Source organism: Phycomyces blakesleeanus (assembly GCF_001638985.1).
Source record: "Phycomyces blakesleeanus NRRL 1555(-) unplaced genomic scaffold PHYBLscaffold_7, whole genome shotgun sequence".
NCBI classification, from domain to species: domain Eukaryota; kingdom Fungi; phylum Mucoromycota; class Mucoromycetes; order Mucorales; family Phycomycetaceae; genus Phycomyces; species Phycomyces blakesleeanus.
Window position 1 is genome coordinate 1,658,994 of NW_017265140.1, and position 18,771 is coordinate 1,677,764.

The window sequence follows — 18,771 nt, forward strand, 5'->3', positions numbered from 1 at the left end:
ATGCAATGGGTAAATAACAAGAATAACTCGAGCTGTACATGTAAAATTAATATAAATTAATTCATAAAATAGATGTCCTGAAGAACATTTTGACGACATGGAAGTAGATAGTATTGACAGTGACAATGACAATGATTATGATTACGAGAACGAAGGCGAAGGCGAATATGAAGACGAAAATGAAGAACAAAACATTGAATTTGATCAAGAAGGTAAGAAAATAAAATAAAATAAATGAACAAAATAATAATTGAAACTGATATATATTTTTTTTATTTTTTATTTTTTATATGATTATAATTGTAATTATATTTTTATTTCTACATCTTTACAACAATTATTCCTTTCCAGTTGACTTACCTTTGTCCCAAGAAGAGTCCATCTTTACTGCCGAAGATACAATTACAGGAGCATTTGTGGTTGATGGCGATGAGATTGAAGAAGGCGATACCGGTTTTGATTTTGAACAAGAAGAAAACTTTGATGAGACCAGTGGGACCTCGATAGTAGAATCAGGTATGAATTAATACGGTATAGACAATTAATCAATATATTAATTTAAACTAACTTAACCTTTGTCTTCATAGTTCGTCCTTCGTCTTTTGATAACATGCCCTTGTATATCCGCTTTGTTGCAGTATTCATTGTCATATTTCACTTGATCTTTTTGGTGGAAAGCGGTGGATCGATTCTCATTGAATTTTGTAATACTCTACTGTCTCTCTGTGATATGTCTGGCGCCCTTCCAATGACGATCAATAGCTTGAAGCATAAGACAGGATTTAACATGGCAACAGACGGAATGACAGTATACATTGCATGCTCACAATGTCATTCGATTTATCCTCCGGAAACAAGTCAAAGAGTCTGTACATTTAAGAAATTCTCTCAATCCGCCATTTGCAACAACAATCTCTTTAAAGTGTCAACCGGAAATCGTTCTCTTCCAGCAATGGTATATCCATTCAACTCTCTGAAGTACGCCTTGCAACAAAAATTCTCCAAGCCAGATTTCGTGTCCAAGATCAATTTGTGGAGAAGTCGTCAAATAATTGAAAACACCAAACTTGACATTTTCGATGGTGCAGTTTGGAGTGATATTAAAGACATCAATGGCAGACGGTTTGTTGATGATAGCCGATCTTTAATGTTGACTCTGAATATCGATTGGTTTCAGCCATTTGATGGACGAACACATTCCAGTGGTGCGATATATCTCTCTATCAACAATCTCCCACGGAGTGAACGCCTTAAGTCTGAAAATGTCATTCTTGTTGGTATGATGCCTGGGCCGAAGGAAGCAAGCACTGACAGCATGAATCATTACTTGAAGCCGCTCGTTGACGAATTGTTGGAGATGTACATTGGTGTAGAAATGACAGACTCACAAAATAGAAAGATTGTTGTTCGTGCTGCATTGATGTGTGTTGCCTGTGATATCCCTGCCGCTCGCAAAACCTCTGGATTTACTGGCCACATGAGCACATGCGCCTGTCACAAATGTCAACGACAATTCACGACTATAAAGAAGACCAGCAAGCTTGACTACTCTGGATTCAAGTATAGCAATTGGGTGAGACGCACGAAGACAATGAATCTGGAACACGCTGTCAGCTGGGCAAATGCATTGAACAATACTGAGCGAACACGCCTAGAAAAAGAAAACGGCACTCGGTGGTCAGAGCTTCATCGGTTATCTTACTTTGACCCAGTCCGCTTTACAGTTATAGACCCGATGCATAACCTCTATCTTGGAACTGCAAAGCGAATGATTCAGATATGGCACGAGTGTAACTACATCAATGAAAAGAATCAGTTAACTATGCAAGAGCTTGCCAATGGTATTGTTGTACCTTGTGGATATGCGCGTATAACAAAGAAGATTGCCGATGGGTTTTCGTTCATGAAAGCTGACGAGTGGAAGTCGTGGTGCGTCATATACTCTCCATTTGTTCTGAAGCATGTGCTCCCAGCCAAGAATCTCGAAAACTGGATTTTGTTTGTTGACGCATGCCGCTTACTCACAAAACCTTCGATCAATGACAAAGAAATAGACGAAGCCCACAGTAAACTCCAATTGTTTTGTACAAGATTTCAGACACTGTATGGAAAATCGGCCGTGACACCGAATATGCATCTACATCTTCATCTTGGCGAGTGTGTTCATGACTTTGGGCCAATTTATGCTTTCTGGTTATTCAGTTTCGAGAGATACAATGGTTTGTTGAAGAATATCGAAACAAATCAAAAAGGCGGCTTCGAATCAACAATGATGAAGAGATTTTTGGAGAGAACATACATTGGCAGCTTCATACAATCTTTCGTCAACCATCTTCCCCAGTTCGCAATTGACTTTCTGCATCGCATTTCAAATAGTCAAGATCAATTAGCAGCATTGCATCCATCTTCTACTGCCAGTACCTTTTCTCTGTCTGACTTTGTTGAATATTCGTTAAACCCTCGTCATTCTGCTTTGGGTTGTGAGCCGTTGCCCCCTTCAGTGTTTCCGATTAAACTCGACCAAAGGATTACAATGTGCAAGGGACATTATGAATGTTTACTGGAGTTTTACAGACACGCGTATGGCAGTCACGATCTTTTTGGCCATTATTCAAACTGCGAGTCTAACCAGATTTTTGTCAATAACCAAATTGAGAAAATGAAACGGATATCTCTTCTTGGACAGGAATACTCTTCTGGATCTTATTTCCGCGCCTATTATCTTGAGAATAACAGTGAAGATAAAGCAGCGTTTCCTGGCCGTATATTGTATTTATTTCAACATTTGATAACCATCAACAAAACTGTCATCACCCATACTTTTGCGTTTGTTGAGTGGTACTCTAGTTATTCTTCGGGGAGTTACCAGCCAATGTTAAATGAAGGCATTGAGCTCTGGAATGAACCTTCTTCTGTACTTAATTATGAATGTATTATTCCAGTACATCGTTTATATTCACCAATTGCAATTGCTAAATATAGGTTTACTATAACTAGTGAATTTAAACGTTTAGTAATCCCTTTACCCCAAAAAATAGAAGCTTAAATAATATTAATAAAATACCACTTTGCACTCTTTTATCAATTTATTAGAAAATGTTTGATTTATTGTCTTATTGTTTCTTTGACCATGATGGCAGCTTGTTTGCCTTGGTCTTACTAAGCTGCTTATCTCTTATTCCTTTAAATTTATGCTCGAATGGACGGGTATTATTTTTCTTATCATGAGCTGCCTCATAATCCGCATCAAGTTCATCAACAAACCTATCTCCCTATATGTCAATGTAAGTATTATTACACACCATCCAAAAAAATAGATTTTTGTACTATACCTCTTCGCTTCTCCAGCTTGGGCGGAATCTCCAAAAAAAACTCTTTTCTGAGGACGAATCCTGTTCCTCTTCTTCTCTTTCGTCATCACTCTCAAGGTCTAACATGTAATCAGCATGGAGAATACTGTCAACATTCTCTCCAAAGCTGTTCACAAAGTGTGCCCGATTGGCTTTCAAGGCAGATTGTCTTCTTTCACACGACTATATATAAATATATAATATTTCTAATTTAATATCACATCTAGTATATTGTGTGCGTGTGTTTTTTACCTTTACACGTCGCTGACGAAGACAGGCCCGTCGATTCTCTTCCTGCTTCTTTTCTCCTGTTTTTTTTTCTTGCAACTTTCTGTTGCCAATGTGCCACACAATCTTAGTTCGAAGAGTTGGCAAGTCCACCTTTTTCCCCTCTTCTTGACGATGAAGGTAATCGGTAACAGACTTCAGAACGAGTCTGTTTCCCTCACTGTTTTTATTTTCATTGGTATTGTATTGGTCATACAATTTCTCTTCACTCAAATAATCGCGCAACAATTGCTATAATATAAATGTATATTAAATTCTATCTACATAAAAACATATTATGATTACTTACATCCAATGTTGGTTGACGTCCAGGCGACATGTCTTGCTCAACTGCATTACTAGCAGTGGCTTCGGCTTTCTCAGAAGATGTGTTCTTCAAAACAGTGTTTAAGACACCATTCATGGTATCAAGTTTCTCGTACACATCATGGATGTTACGAGTTCTACCCGACGAATCACCTTCAAGATTCAACCGAGCTCTCTTTGGTGCTAGTGGTCTTTGATTGCTCACTGTTCCCTGTGAGTGTTGCAACATTATCGTCCTTATATCATTGGTATTTCTTGGTGGGCTTTTTTTTGATTTTTATAAAAAACGAAAATAAAATTAATATAAGAAAATTGAAGACTGCCTGGTTTTAATCTACCTTCCCACAGAAGGTTCTTCACCAAAAGCATTGTTAACTGAATTGTTATTGAGATTTCTTGACATTGTGAATAATAAGAATAGCTTGTTTTTTTTTAAATCCAAAGGGTCTATTTATATTATGTTTAATTTGGGCTTTAAGTTTTATTCTTTCTCAGAGAACACCATGATCTATTACATAACAAGAACAGCTTTGAATGTTTCCACTCTTGTTGTGAGTATTTTATGTGTTTCTTTAATTTAATTTTCAATCCATGTTTTATTCTTATATTATGTATTAGTATTTGAATAATATGATTTTATACTATACTCTGTTTTTCATATGTATTAGCTGCTGGCATAGTGCAACTGCGTTTTCTTTCAATTCTAAGTTACAGACAAAAATTATTTTTTGATTTATTTATTTTTAAAAAAAAACCCCGAATTCGTATTTAATAGAATAACCGCGCCCCTCTTTTTTATTTTCTCTTTCTTTAACCTGCTCTTCTCATTTTGTCTCTTTTTATATGTCTTGGTAAGCTTACTCTTAAGATCTCAACTTTTATTAATACTTTTGGCTTTTAGAATCATCTTAATATATATTAGATAAACAATACACTCAACAAGCATTCAAAACAGCACAGGTAATAAACAATCTCCTAACCAAAATGAAACACCTTGCTGACTAAATATCTTTTATTTTTAAAATGATAGGGCTTCTACCCATTTTGTAATAAAAGATGTTTTGCTCTTGACACTATATACTTTCTGGTATTTTCAGTCTATGAAAAGATAATATATATATAACTCAACTTAAATAATGTAACTTATCAATTCTTCTTCTCAGATAAATATGTCACGCCTTTTTTTCAAGTCATACTGGTTTGCCCCCTTTTGCAAACGCGTGTCTATAATATGTAAGTAATTCAAGTGTCTTTACAATCAAAGCGTACATATTAATAAAGTTGTTTATTTTATTTCTTGCTTTTTATTTAAAAGAAAATATCAATCAAACGGATTTTTATTCTATCGCGAGATTTGTTATGAACCCCCATAAATGATCTAGTAAGTATGTTATTTCATTTTATTTCATAAAGAAGCCTGTATTAATACTTCTGTATCTTTTTTTGCTCTAAGCTAATGTAGTTCCAAACAAACGTATTCTCCAAGAAAATACCAAGGATTTCATTTTCAGTTAAAGAAGTGTAAAACCAAAAAACGCGCCGAATACATGAAACCGAAAAGGTAGGGAAGTATAGTATAAGTTAGGTCATCCAATGTATTCAAGCCGTCCAATAAATGAAAGTATAACATGTATACAAGTCGTACTATTTGGATACACACTTTTAAAGAAGTATTAGTGGTCCATATTAAATAGTTAAATATATTTTCCAACCATTCAAAAATCAATAAAAATCATTTTTTCCATGAGATTCTATTTCAAATGCGTCATCTCTTGATGATGTCAACAAGATCTATTTAAGTTTTTTTTTACAATCATTCATTTGAATGCTGGTTCCTGTCAGATTTCAGACTGATTCTAGGTCGATTTTAGTGAGGTCTATCCAATAATATCATGTAATTAAAGCAAATAAAATTTTTTAAGAGGTAGAGAGTTCAAAGCCAATTCCATAACAAGTAGGGTTTAGGTACGGTTTGAAGTTATGGGTGAATATATAACCAGAATTACAGACAATTATAACATTTCAAGAAAAGGGGGAATTATAACTCTCAATTTATCTATTGATTTTAGTATCTATAATCTCATCATTTGGTTAACTAAATGAACCAATTTTTGTAACAAATACCGAACTATAATTGAACATAAACCACCGATTTTTGGAGGATTTAAACAAAAATTAAGCTACTTAAATCGGTTGTCTTTTGCAGTGTTGGTGCCTTAAGTGATATATAATTTGTTTTTTTTTCTTTTTGTAATAAATTTTACTTTTTTTTCAAATTGTCTTCACAAATTTTATCCAAGCAGCAGAAAGTTTAGATATTTTCTTTTTTTTTATTTCTGATATCCAATATTTCTCAATTCTAATATATATTTACTGAAAATGTAAGATGCACTATGACAAATAGGGGTGGTTTTTTGTATTTGTGACTTTGTTTTTGGTCTATAATAATTAAAAAATCACCAAAAATCCAATTTGAAACTAGAAAATCTCTGTTTTTTGAAAAGGTTGACAAAAAGCAGATTGACCACCTAAAATTAAATCTCCTGATAGACAAAAGTACATTTTAACTACAGATTTTACATTTTTAGTAAATGTAGATTGCAATTGATGACTATTAAAAGTCAGAGGTAAAAGAGAGAAAAATATCTAAACTTTTTGCTGGGAGGATAAAATATGTTAAGACAATTTGAAAAAAAATAATGTATTACAAGAAAAAAAAAATTTAAGTCTGCAAGAGAACCAAGTGACAGTTTTGGGCCGCGGTTAAGCTCTGGCCACACTACATATGTTGTTGCTGTTGTTGTTATTGTGTTTATAGTCGCATCCGACTTCATCAAACCAACTAATTCTTTGACATCTGCCAGGTGAACTACCATTGGCTTCATTTGCCCATTGTTGATTGCTGGTATACTATTTACCAAACGAACTGCATAAACATTGACAAGGACAAGCGACCACCTCTTGTTGTTGAGCTTGTGCTCAAAGAAAACGATGACCTTCCCAAAGAAATCCTTGTAGACTGGAGAGTAGCTTTGCCCAATGTTGCGGTTCTCATCAACCTGAACCTGAAGTCTGACGTTATGTGCCTCTCTTACACAATTATGGTCGAGTGCAGAGTCAATAACACAACCATTTACAAATGCCTTACGGCTTGTTTTAATGGCTGCTTCAATCATACTACACTCTTCTTGCTTTGATTTGTAGAACTTTTGAAGAAGCTCTGGAAGACAAGAAATGCCTCCAAAACTATCAACAATCGTTCTGTTCCTCAAAGGCCTCCAGAACTCAATGTCAGAATCAGTATCAACATTACTACCTTCTCGGTCAATTGGCCAACCAGCAGAGGGATCATCATACTGAAGGAGAGTTGTTGCTGTTACTGTTGCTGTTGTCGTTATTGAATTTTCAACTCTCATCTGTCGAATCTGTGTCAAGCCAAGCATGATGTTGCCAGCGTTGATTCCAATTACCGAATTACTCTTTATTGCTCGCGAGTATTCCCCAATCGCCCTCTCAACAGATCGTGCACTATACGCTCTGGGGGGATCATATGCTTCTATCATTGCGAGATAGTGCTGCAGGAGGTGCTGGTTGATCGTAAAGACCTTGAGCTGGACCTCTCCTTTAGCTAGCGAGGCTTCCAGATACGCATTCCATGCGACGAGATTTCTAAAAAAAAAGATAAGTTAACACAAGTTATAAAATAATAATATTAATTATAATTAAAGCTTACGTTTTGATCAAGGTTTTCTCCTCTGCTGATAACTCCCAGCTCATGAGTAGGTTGCATGTCTGCACCAGGTCAAGTAATGCCTTACGGGCAGCTTGGTCACGGACACACTCTGCCACAAGCGTGGGGATAACAAACAAGATGAAGTCAGCCCAGTCCACAGCCCGGAAGTACCCTGATCTTGTTGCAATGTTGATCCATGCACTGTGGAAAGATGTCCGAATACTTCTTCTGGTTGACACCATGGCAGTACCAATTTCTTTCTGAGCAGCAAGGGAGAGAGAGAGAGGATGATCTTTTCCATACTTGCCACACACGAGCCCCCAGACCTGTTTGCCAATGCCGTGACAAATGCTGTGCATTTCATCCAATGCAAAGAAGAACGGACCAGAGAAGGAATCCAGTAAGGAGAAGGGAGATTGGCCAGTTAACCCTTTTTTGCTGGATGAGGCCACCTCATCAAAGTGCTTGAAACTTTCCGGTGTGCGCATGGTGATGGCAGATGGCATTCGGAAATATTGGCCATGGCCAGGAGATTGACCCACAACGTGGCAGATGCGGCAGCCATCCTTACTCATATGGCCCACATGACAAGCCATCTTTCCCAGAGCTGGGATGTCGCTAGTTGTCATTAGTACATGAACTTTTGCACTAATATCTCCAGATGGTATCTTCACAACCATTCCACCGGCTTGGAGAACCCAAAGTTCTTTCAGAACAGGCTCCAGGAATGACCAGAAGTCAGCAGGTGCTTTGGGACCAGGGATGATCATGACTTAGATCATACGGCTGTGCTCGTAGCGGATCATTGGGGGAAGGTTGAGGTTGGTAACGTGGTCAATGGTTACCAAACCCAGAACACTATTGGGAGCAAACCCATCAACAGACAGCGAAATGGCAATGTCGTTTTCATCTGAGAAAAGATGCTTCTTTGACTGGTATGCCTGTCTGTCAAAGACATCAGAAATGCTGCCATCAGCCTTTTGCGTATGATGGTGGCGATACAGCATCTCTTTTCTGGTGCGGTCGTTGGCCAAAGCAACTGCAAGCTGTCTACCCAGAGGAAGCTGTATCATTGTGCTGGCAGGAATTGGATTCTCACCAGCGTCTTGACTTCTCTCGCTGGTCTTGTAACAGGCTTCGTCACAATGCGGGCACTCCGTTTGCTGATCGTTGTTGTACAGCATATACCCATTGTGACAAACGTGATATGTCTCCTCATCGACACCAAGAAATCGAGAAAGAAGCTTGGTACCAAGGTAGGGAGTGCAAGCTCTGTATGATATCTCACTTGATCTGCTGAAAATTTCATTGAAGTGTTTTGCCAGACTAATGTGGGCCTTCTGGGAAATGCAAAACTCCTTTATGATCTTCATAAGCTCAAGATTCTTTGCATCGTCGTAACCAGGAACAGGAACAGGAGCACTAAAGTCATAGACCAACTGAGGAGGAGTATCGTCAATGGCATTTTCAGTAACATTCATGATTGCCGAATCATTTTCCATAGAATCCTCATGTTCAATATCATACTTTAATAAGGCAAACAATAATTAGTACATTGGATGTATTTGTATATTTATCTTTCTTACCATGGGCTCATCAATTTCGTTGATAACAGAAGGAGTAATATCCTCATCGATGCTCATGTTGGTGCTTTCTCTGTTTAATTATTAAAGAATTAATATATTTTATTTAGTTGCATCATTATAATTTGTAGACTTACTCCAAGGTTGAGCTAGATGCGAAATTCAAGATAAGATTACTCTGCTCAGAAACAGAAGCAACTTGCGAACTTTGAATGTTATTCATCTCTTTATAAACTTTTTCCAGGCACTGAACTTCACACTTGGCTACAAGTTTCTTGTTTGTGTAGCATTTGTGGCAGATACTGCACTCGTGGTAGGAAAGCTTTGTGATTGTAGACATTTTGTTAATTTGAATTTATTCTTTTGAAGTATGGGTAAGAATAGAGATATTTGCTTTCAAGTCTGAACTCTTTTATAATAATTAACTTGAAGACAATAATGGCGCAGTAACTTGAATATAAGCTCAGAAGAAAAAAGTAAAACATATATATATTATGTCGTCATGTAAGCACGGTAAGCAAAATTGATATTCACTGAAACCAACCCAATAGATTCAATCTATATTGCTATGAAACTAATAATAGATAATTGAAAATTTTTTTCTTTATATCTTATTTTCACAACAACATCTTTTTTCTTAGGTAAACAATATTCGCAATATGAATGACACAGATAACATTATCGAATCTTTACTCCTAGCCATTCAGCTCCAGTTATCTGTCTTACGTGCCAATCAAGAACAAATTAAGATGGATATTAACAGCCTTGGAAATGAAATAATGATCAAAGGATTTCCAAAGCAAAATCTCTCTTTGTTTATTAATGTAAGTTCAACTCAAAACAGTATTGCTGAAAACTAACTTTAACTTCAATAGACTTCAAGTGAGTTTATTTTCAAACCTGTGATCAACATTCATAATGTCACTTTAGAACATGTTTACCAAATGATGAGTCAACATCTTGGAATCAAGGTTACAGCATCCAAAAAAGCAACACTCAGGACCTGTACAAAACTTGTATGCAACGAGTTAGCCACCCTTCCTTCTGTACGAGCTCTTGGCCCTCGTCCTAGTTGGGGGTCCATATCTTCATGTGATCAAACAATGATTTGCAATAAACATGCAAACATGCTTAAGAGGGTTGGTATAGATTTCACCAGATGCCATCAAAATTGGGCATCCATTGCAAGAGTCAGTCATCTCTGGAAAGACCATCAAAGGAGGCAATTGTAAATAACTATCCACCGCAGTATAAAGTAGTATATTTAATATTGGAAGTATATGATGTATTTGACTGTTTATAACCAATAAAAATGATGTATAAAATGTAATGTCTATCATAATAGCCAATAAAAGTGATATATAGAATGTAATTGTGTAGTGTAATAACCAATAAAAATGATAAATAAAAAATATATCCATTTGAGAAACCAATAAAAATGTATTTTTATAAAATACACTACAGTGCAATTATGTGCTATCCAATAAAAACAATGATTAAGCAAGAAATATTTAAAAGAATCTAAATTAGAAGAATAATAGATTAGTAGTAACCAATGACATATAATATTTCAACTATACTTAAAGAAGTTTTGTCCAATTGAAAGACAAATATTAGCAAAAAAAAAGGTTATCAATATATTAATAGAATCTTAAAACTACTGGTAAGCGGAGATGTATTAAAATGCACATGAGCTCAGGGTTGGAAAAAAGGGGGGAGGACACAAAACGCGCCCTGGCTTCCCCTCCAGAACCACCTGTGAAACCACCTCTAAAAATCCTATTTTTTTTGGCGTAGTGATGTTTAATTAGAATGGACATTTGTCCCTCCTGAGATTTAATTTAAGCGATTCATTTGCTTTTTATCAACTATTTCAAAGAACAAAGATTTTCTTGTTTCAACTTGGATTTTTGGTAATTTTTTGATTATTATAGGCCAAAAATGAAGTCACAAATTCAAAAAAGACCACCTTTTTCCCATAGTGTATTATACCACTGTAAAGTCATAGACCATCCATTGCAACATGATATTTGCTCATAGAAAATATTATTTTCTTTCAGATAACTATAATATAAAATATATATATATATTATTATTATTATAATTAATATATATTTAAAGCATTATTGATTAATACAACTTACATAGCAGAAGCTTTCTTAGACTTAGTAATTTTATGAATTTCTTCAAAGTCTGATGTGATTGAAATATCTTTTGGCTGAAAATAGCTGGGTATATTAAATAATCAAAAATAAAAATAAAATATAAATATTGAAAGAAAGAAGGAAATAATAAAAAAAAAGATATTTATATTATTTTCAAAAATTTTAATTTTTAGACTGTTTTATTTAGCTGTCATAAATAAAGACACTACCTACAGTCACATAAATATAATAATGTTTAATTTTTAATAAAATAAAAAAAGACTACAACCCAGGTTTGAACCATGACTGTGGGAGTGAAAGTGCAAAAATATATCATTGTGCCAAAACATCTATTACACAAATATAGCTGCATAACAATATTTAAGCTATACATAAAAACTGTATGTATTAATTAGAAATACTACAATTTCCAAAAAAGGCAATATCTTTATATTGGCTATAGCAACATAATTTCAGAAAAAAAATTGTCTCATTTTTAAAATTCCAGAATTTTAGAAAAACATTTGTTTTTAAAAAAGGGCGTGTCAGTCTATTTTACCATTCAGTTCGTCAAATTCCCTGTAAACACACACATCTCCTAAATAGATTTATTGGTCTAGACTTCGCATATACAGTTCAAAGGGAAAACAACCACCTCTAACTGCAAAAATCGCTTGCATCTGAGCATGAAGTGGCAGTTGTTAATGAGGAAGTTGAAAATGAAATAAACACAGTTGTTGTAAGTGATAGAAACAATTCTGTTTGGTTGCAAAGAATCATGACTCAGAATACAACATTTCATCATCAAAGAGAAGACTTAGAGCATTTGATGGATGTTCCAGGAATTGATGAAGTCGAATTACAAGTGATTAGTAGTTTACTTGAGGAAGCAATGAATTATATAGACACTCTTAGAAATGCAAACTCTTTCCGCTTTAGAAATCTTAATACACAAAGATAATAAAAATTACAATTATGTTTTATAATAATATATTTTGATAAAGAGAAAAAAATGTAAAAAAAAAACATTAAGATTCCAAAAGAAACAACAAAAGTAAAAGCTGTCACTGCTTCTACACATTCTTATAATTTAAAGCTCCTTGCAACATAAAAAAGATATCTCCTTATTTTATCCTATGGAGAGTTTTAATTAGTATTTAATTTAGTCTTGTGGCTTTCTAACTTTAATGACAGACAGTGACTTTTGCATCCCACACATGGCATTTTTTTTTCAACAAATAATCCCTTCCCTCTTTCTTAAAAACAAATTTCAATTATGTCTAACAACAATATAAACAACACTATTTATGATATTTCTACCATTCAACAAGTTTTGATCAACTCGCCTTTGGAAGGAATCAAGATGCTTCCTTTGAATTTGGCAATATTAGTAAAAGCTAGTGAATGGGAAAAGTGTCTGGAGCGAATCAATGTCTTATGCTCAACAAAATGGAATAAAAAGCATAAATATTCTGGAAAAGGTTTAGTTTTTGGAGAAACTAAAAAATGACACCGTGCTGGCCAATATATAACAAACCGCCAATTACATCTTGCCCAGAAAGATACAAAGACATGCTCTTATACAGCTGCCTTAAAAATCATACAGCATCTCGACAACCCCAATGTTGTTACATTTTGCCAAACAAGAGCACAAGTAAACCATGTTCCTGGAGACTGGGACGAAGTCAGAACTCTTTCTTTGCCTTCTGAAGCCATAAAGATTATTGAAGATCAGTTGAAAAGTGGCAGCAGCTATAGAAGTACAAGAATTTCAGTTCTTAGACAGATTGATAGTTGGGGAGTTGGCATCAGAAAGCCTAATTATGAAGAAATTTACAACAGAATGAGAAAGGTTTGTCAATGAATATAACAGAACTTTCGTATTAAATTAATATTTATATATCAAATAAATACTCGTATATAAAATAGATGACTACTTTGTTATATATGTTTGCTTCTGATGAAAATGCATCTATTTCCATCTGGTTAAATGTAAAGCTAGCAGAACAAAACTATTGCATTTTTGAAATCAATCTTTCTGTTTATAATGACGGTAAAAAACAATTTGCCTTTGGATTTCAATCACCAATACAAGTTTCAATCATGAGAATTTCTCAATCTTTTTGTCTCAATGCCACCCATTCTATTTCGTCCAGAAGCGACGAAGTATTATATACTTTGGTCACTCACTATCCTCAAACAGAAAAGGGATTCCCTGTTGCATACATGGTGACAAACAACTAGACAGCCATACCCATCAAACTTTGGCTTGACCACCTTCGCATCAAGAGCAGCTTTGTACCAATGAATATCACTATTGACTGTAGCATTATGGAGGTTAATGCAATCAAAGAAGCATTATCTCATGCTACAATTCACTACTGTGATGTTCATGTTCTTTGCACTTGGTAGCACAACCTTGACAGCAAGATTAAGCTTAATGCCTCTTATATATCAGAACAACTTGAGAATTATAAGACTGCACTGAAGAACTACCTGAGACACATTCTCATCGAGTCCAACGAAGATGTGTTCCTAAGAGCAATTGAAGATTTTAAACTAATGGTTCAGGATCAACCTCAGTTTTTGAAATATTTTGAGAAGAAATGGACCAAGAACAAAGAATTGTTGCCAAGATGGGGGCGCCCGTACATTAGCCAACAACATCAGAGATATGTGACAAACAACTATGTAGAATCATGACACAATCAACTCAAGACAATCTACTTTGGTTGTGCACGCATCAGAAGATTGGATCGACTGATTTTTATCTTGAAAAATGATGTGGAGTTCTATTTTGAATAAGAGGTTTGAGCGTATTTACTTCAACAATGGTAAGATGGGTCCTGTTGATAATGAGTTAGCAAGAAATTTTTTTGTTGCTTCAAAAATCCAAAATGACATGCTCCCTTCCATGATTCTCAACCCTTTGGGTGAGACTGGTAACAGCATGGATGATTATAATGGTGAGTGGCAAATAAGATCTTTTGTAACAGAAGATAAGTGGTATACCGTCAATATATCAAATGACTTGATACAAAGCTGCACTTGCCTGAACTTTCTGACCCGCCAGATCCCATGCAAGCATTCACATTTGTTGAAGCATTACTGTGGGGCAAAATTCAGTTTCATCGAGCAACGAGAGATAGCAGGAGTGATATTGAACCAACAAGGCACTGTAAATGCAAACGAGAACGAAGTTGAGGAAGAAGTAGAGGAGGAATTAGAGAGTGAAGGTACTGCTGAAGATAGAGATGTATATGTCTTTGACGAAATTACAGCCTATTCTGCAACGATGCATCACGGCTTTGAAGATCTTCAAACTTTGAAGATAATTCCTGGCTTAGATCAAACAAAGGCAGATCTTATAAAAAGAGCACTCGCAGATGCTGTGAGGTTGATGGATGAATATAGAAGTGAGAACCCTTCATATTTTAGAAACTTGAATACTCAGAGATAATAATAAAAATAATAAATATATATTATTAAAAGATCTTAAAAGTACAAGAAAAAATATTTCTGATTGATATAAACAAATACAACTTTAATTGAATTTACCAAAAGTAAAACCTGTCACTACCTCAACGGATTTTCAAAATTCAAACTCTCCATAAGATAAAATAAGAAGATACTAAAAAAGTAGACTCCCCAAGTAATTTAAACTCGGCGCATAAGGAAATAAGTAGGTACACAAATATTCGCAGAGTAATTTGAATAAAAAGATATTCAAACATAAATATATAGAACACAAAAAAATAATTGGTTTTTAGCTTAAGAACATTGTTATGATTTTGAAAACTCATAGAGATATGATCCCTATCGGTAGTTTAAATCTGATCTTAAAAACCCTGTAAACCTTCATTCAGCCATTCTTTTCATAGTCAAAGAAAATCGGAACAAATGTCATGTTTAACATTTCTGGTGTCTTTTTGCTCAACTCCTTTGTTTCTAGTATTTTCAATGTAAATATAAATTAAATATATATTGATTTGCAAAAATTACTGAAAAGTATACTATCAAAACTATATAATTAATATATTGTCCATGTTTTTTTCATAAGCTGTTGAATACTAGCAAAAACCCCCCATTATTTTCATTTTTTAGTCTTTTTTTTCTATGCAGCAATCCTCAAAATAATACAGTATCAAGAAGCTTGTAGAAGAAGTAGCCAAAAATATATAATGCAATCACATGGCTATCCACCTAGAATTATTCTATTATTCTTTTTCAATAAACTTTAAATGGAGCCAAAACAATCCAATAATTAAGGAATATCAAATTTACGAGAGTATGTTACAGATTGAGAACAATAAAGAGGCTTTTGTAATTGAATATATTTGAACAGAAAGTAGTGTATAGGTACCTATACTCTAGTGTCAAAGATATGTGTAACTATAGTAAGGGGCACTGCAAAAATCATTGGGAATTATTATAATAATAGGTCTTGATTATTGGGATATTTTGTCACATAAAAATGAATTACTCATAAATATTAAAGAAATCATAGTTGATAAGTTATTGAATAAAGTGTCAAAAATAATTGAATATTATGTTATTCCAAAAATAAAAACAGAGAGTTTAGATATAATGTCTGTGTATCAACTGTTCTTGGGGATCAATTATATAGACTATTCCAAATGCAGAACAATGTATTATCTATCACTGATTACACCTGTAATTTGATGTAGGCCTTGTTTTTGTAATAGCAGGCATAATAACAGGACACTTCTTTAATGTTTATTGACTAAATGAATCAAAGAAAAAATTCTCATAGGTGCAAATGCTAAGCACGAGTTACTCAATTGAATATTGTTTTGTTTTGAAAAATGGTTTTTTATTTGTTTTTATTTTGGATAAAAAAAGCCTTTTTTTTTTGCAATAATAAGAATTCTATATAGTATTACTATTAAATACACTAATCTGTTATATTGTACTTCTTATAAATTTTGTTTCAGAATTTTTTGAATTAATAAACTCGGATAGTGAGTATATATGCTTACTGAAGCTATTTGATTAAAGGGAGTAGAAAGATACTTACATACTGTTAGAATAATTTGTTAATAATGGAATAAAACACAGATTTATATTATCGAAAGCTACAAGCCAATGTGTCATTCAAGTATATATTATAAAGAAAGGAATATAAAACATATATATACATATTTACTAAAGGAACATATCTTATCCTTGAGTACCAGTCATATAAGAATGTGAAGAACCATTTCAACTATAAAAAAGGAGAGTGAGAATGCTGATATAAAAAAACAAAACAAAATAAAAACAACACAATAATAAAATGAATAACACGTACCCTTATATTCTTTAAATGATTTGTTTTTACTGACCATATGTAAATCAAGGGTGAGCTATATTTAAAGTAGATGTTAGATATTGTTTTTAATACTGGGAAGAAGATGTTGATATAGATATATACGTACATGCCACCAATATGTTTTTGTGTTTTTTTTTGTCTGCACTGGTTATATCAGAGAAATATATGTAATGGCTATTTAAAGTAATTTATAGTTAGTAAAATAATGATATATTTAATAGTAAAGTACCTCTTGTATAATGAAAGACACCTGCATCATATGTATATATTAAGGGTGCCCAAAGTGAAACATAGTAGGATTAAAAGAGTGTTATTTTTATTAATATTATTAAAGAGTAGAGAAAAACAGAAAAAGGTGGGAAAATAAAAAACAGTGTTTGAAAAAGCCGTAGACCCTGAAAAAGTTATTAGACTGTTTCTCTTACTTTGAAAAAAAAATTGTCTACTAATTATAGCTTTATATGTTTCATAAAACAATTGTTACTTACTATATACCTAAAGAAGTTGTTTTCTAGCTCAATTTTTTTCAAAATAATATATTTCGATCTCCTCGATCATTTAAATAAAGAAGTATTTACACACTCATACACTTGCTCAACTTGCTCACTTAATCATTAACATAATTGTTTAATCACTCAATTACTCTACAATTCTTTACGTGTAAAGTACTCTCTTAAAAATTTATTAAAATAGAAATATCAGGCAATATATACCAGAAACTTATTATTTTATTATATAAAAATACAGATAATGGCTCCAAGAACTAACATCAACCAGAACGCACGTACCAATGGATCAACATCTAGGCCATTGATCAACGCAGTCAACACTGGGCGTATAGAATCGTCAAATCCAATGATTGCTCCTAGACCAGAAAATATGTCAATTCCAGTGTCAGAGTTTAATGATGTAGTCAGTCTTCTCGCTACACTCAATGACAAAATGACAGCCGTTAGTTCCGATGTTAGTGAATTGAAAGGTAATTAAACACAAACTATATTGTTTTCCAATAGACTGACTATTTGAACAGTACAATGCCAGGTGGGTGCTCAATCGACTGGCATGCAAGCCGTTCTGGATTCTGATATGGATCCTCAGGACATCATAAGCAGCTCAAGACACCCAAAGATCTCAGTAAGCTCAAATACTAAAATTATAAAAACAATCTCCCTTTAAATCTAACATCAATATACCTTTAATAGAGTATTATTCGGGGGCGGTTAAGAGATATTAATCTTAAGACAGATGATTTGGAGCTGATTGGAGAGAATGATGATAAACCAATGTGGGATGTCAATGTTAGTTTGTCTGACAAGTTTAACAAGAATCTTGCAAGTGATTTGATGCTTTACATTTGTCGTCAACCTGTAGCAGCCATGGTACCACCAAAAGAGCTATGTGGTATAATTGTAAACAGCTATTACAATTGCTTGGCTGCTAGTAAGCTTACTGAAGAAGTCAGACAGACAAACACTATCTCAAACAGAAGAGAAAATAGAAAGACTGCTGTAAGCATTTCTATTTGTAATAATTTAATTTTGATAAGTATACTTAAAATATTATATATATTGTAGCTTAATAAAAGGAGAAAAAGAACATATACAAAGCATAAGAATGCCATCACTGAAAAGTTTAATCGGGATTATAATAGCGTTTTTTACAGAGACATAATATCTGATGATAAGACAGAAACCGACACTTCTGTTGTTGCATCTCGTTCTGATTGGCGTAGTGATAAGGTAATGTTTTATATAAAATGTTTTTTCTGTTGTTTGATTGCTGATGTATATACATATTTATAGTTGAATACTGTGTTTGACTTTCTTGATGAGCTCGCCAGAGATGACTTAGGAAAAAGAGCAATGCAGTTAAAGTCGTGGAGTCATGTGTTAGTATACAAAACAATTCCTCATGGCTTGGTCACAAGAATGCTTGTGTGGTCAAAACGCGTATAATAAAATTTCTGTTTTTTTAGTTGCACTCTTTATCATATCTCTTTTTATGTCTATGAACTATGTTTTATATTATTATTATT

General features: G+C 33.9%; 4 protein-coding genes across 4 annotated transcripts; all 4 read left to right on the top strand.

Annotated features, from left to right (window-relative positions):
* Positions 1–812: 812 nt before the first annotated feature.
* PHYBLDRAFT_158450 (hypothetical protein) lies at positions 813–1,524 on the top strand (the record flags this gene model as incomplete). Its single annotated transcript, XM_018433791.1, has 1 exon — positions 813–1,524. A coding segment is annotated over exon 1 (240 nt), but the record flags the coding sequence as incomplete, so codon positions are not given.
* An 8,395-nt stretch (positions 1,525–9,919) lies between these two features.
* On the top strand, positions 9,920–10,492 carry PHYBLDRAFT_143943 (hypothetical protein; the record flags this gene model as incomplete). Its single annotated transcript, XM_018431106.1, has 2 exons — positions 9,920–10,084; positions 10,136–10,492. The coding sequence occupies 2 exons, from the start codon at positions 9,920–9,922 to the stop codon at positions 10,490–10,492; spliced, it is 522 nt and encodes a 173-aa protein (XP_018293732.1).
* Positions 10,493–12,182: 1,690 nt separating this feature from the next.
* Positions 12,183–14,864, top strand: PHYBLDRAFT_72883 (hypothetical protein; the record flags this gene model as incomplete). Its single annotated transcript, XM_018442736.1, has 7 exons — positions 12,183–12,269; positions 12,409–12,418; positions 12,736–12,885; positions 12,967–13,256; positions 13,334–13,633; positions 13,817–14,095; positions 14,211–14,864. The coding sequence occupies 7 exons, from the start codon at positions 12,183–12,185 to the stop codon at positions 14,862–14,864; spliced, it is 1,770 nt and encodes a 589-aa protein (XP_018293733.1).
* Positions 14,865–17,486: 2,622 nt separating this feature from the next.
* Positions 17,487–18,691, top strand: PHYBLDRAFT_72884 (hypothetical protein; the record flags this gene model as incomplete). The annotated part of the gene is made up of 5 exons (XM_018442737.1): positions 17,487–17,715; positions 17,767–17,870; positions 17,939–18,244; positions 18,311–18,475; positions 18,539–18,691. The coding sequence occupies 5 exons, from the start codon at positions 17,487–17,489 to the stop codon at positions 18,689–18,691; spliced, it is 957 nt and encodes a 318-aa protein (XP_018293734.1).
* Between the last annotated feature and the right edge of the window lie 80 nt (positions 18,692–18,771).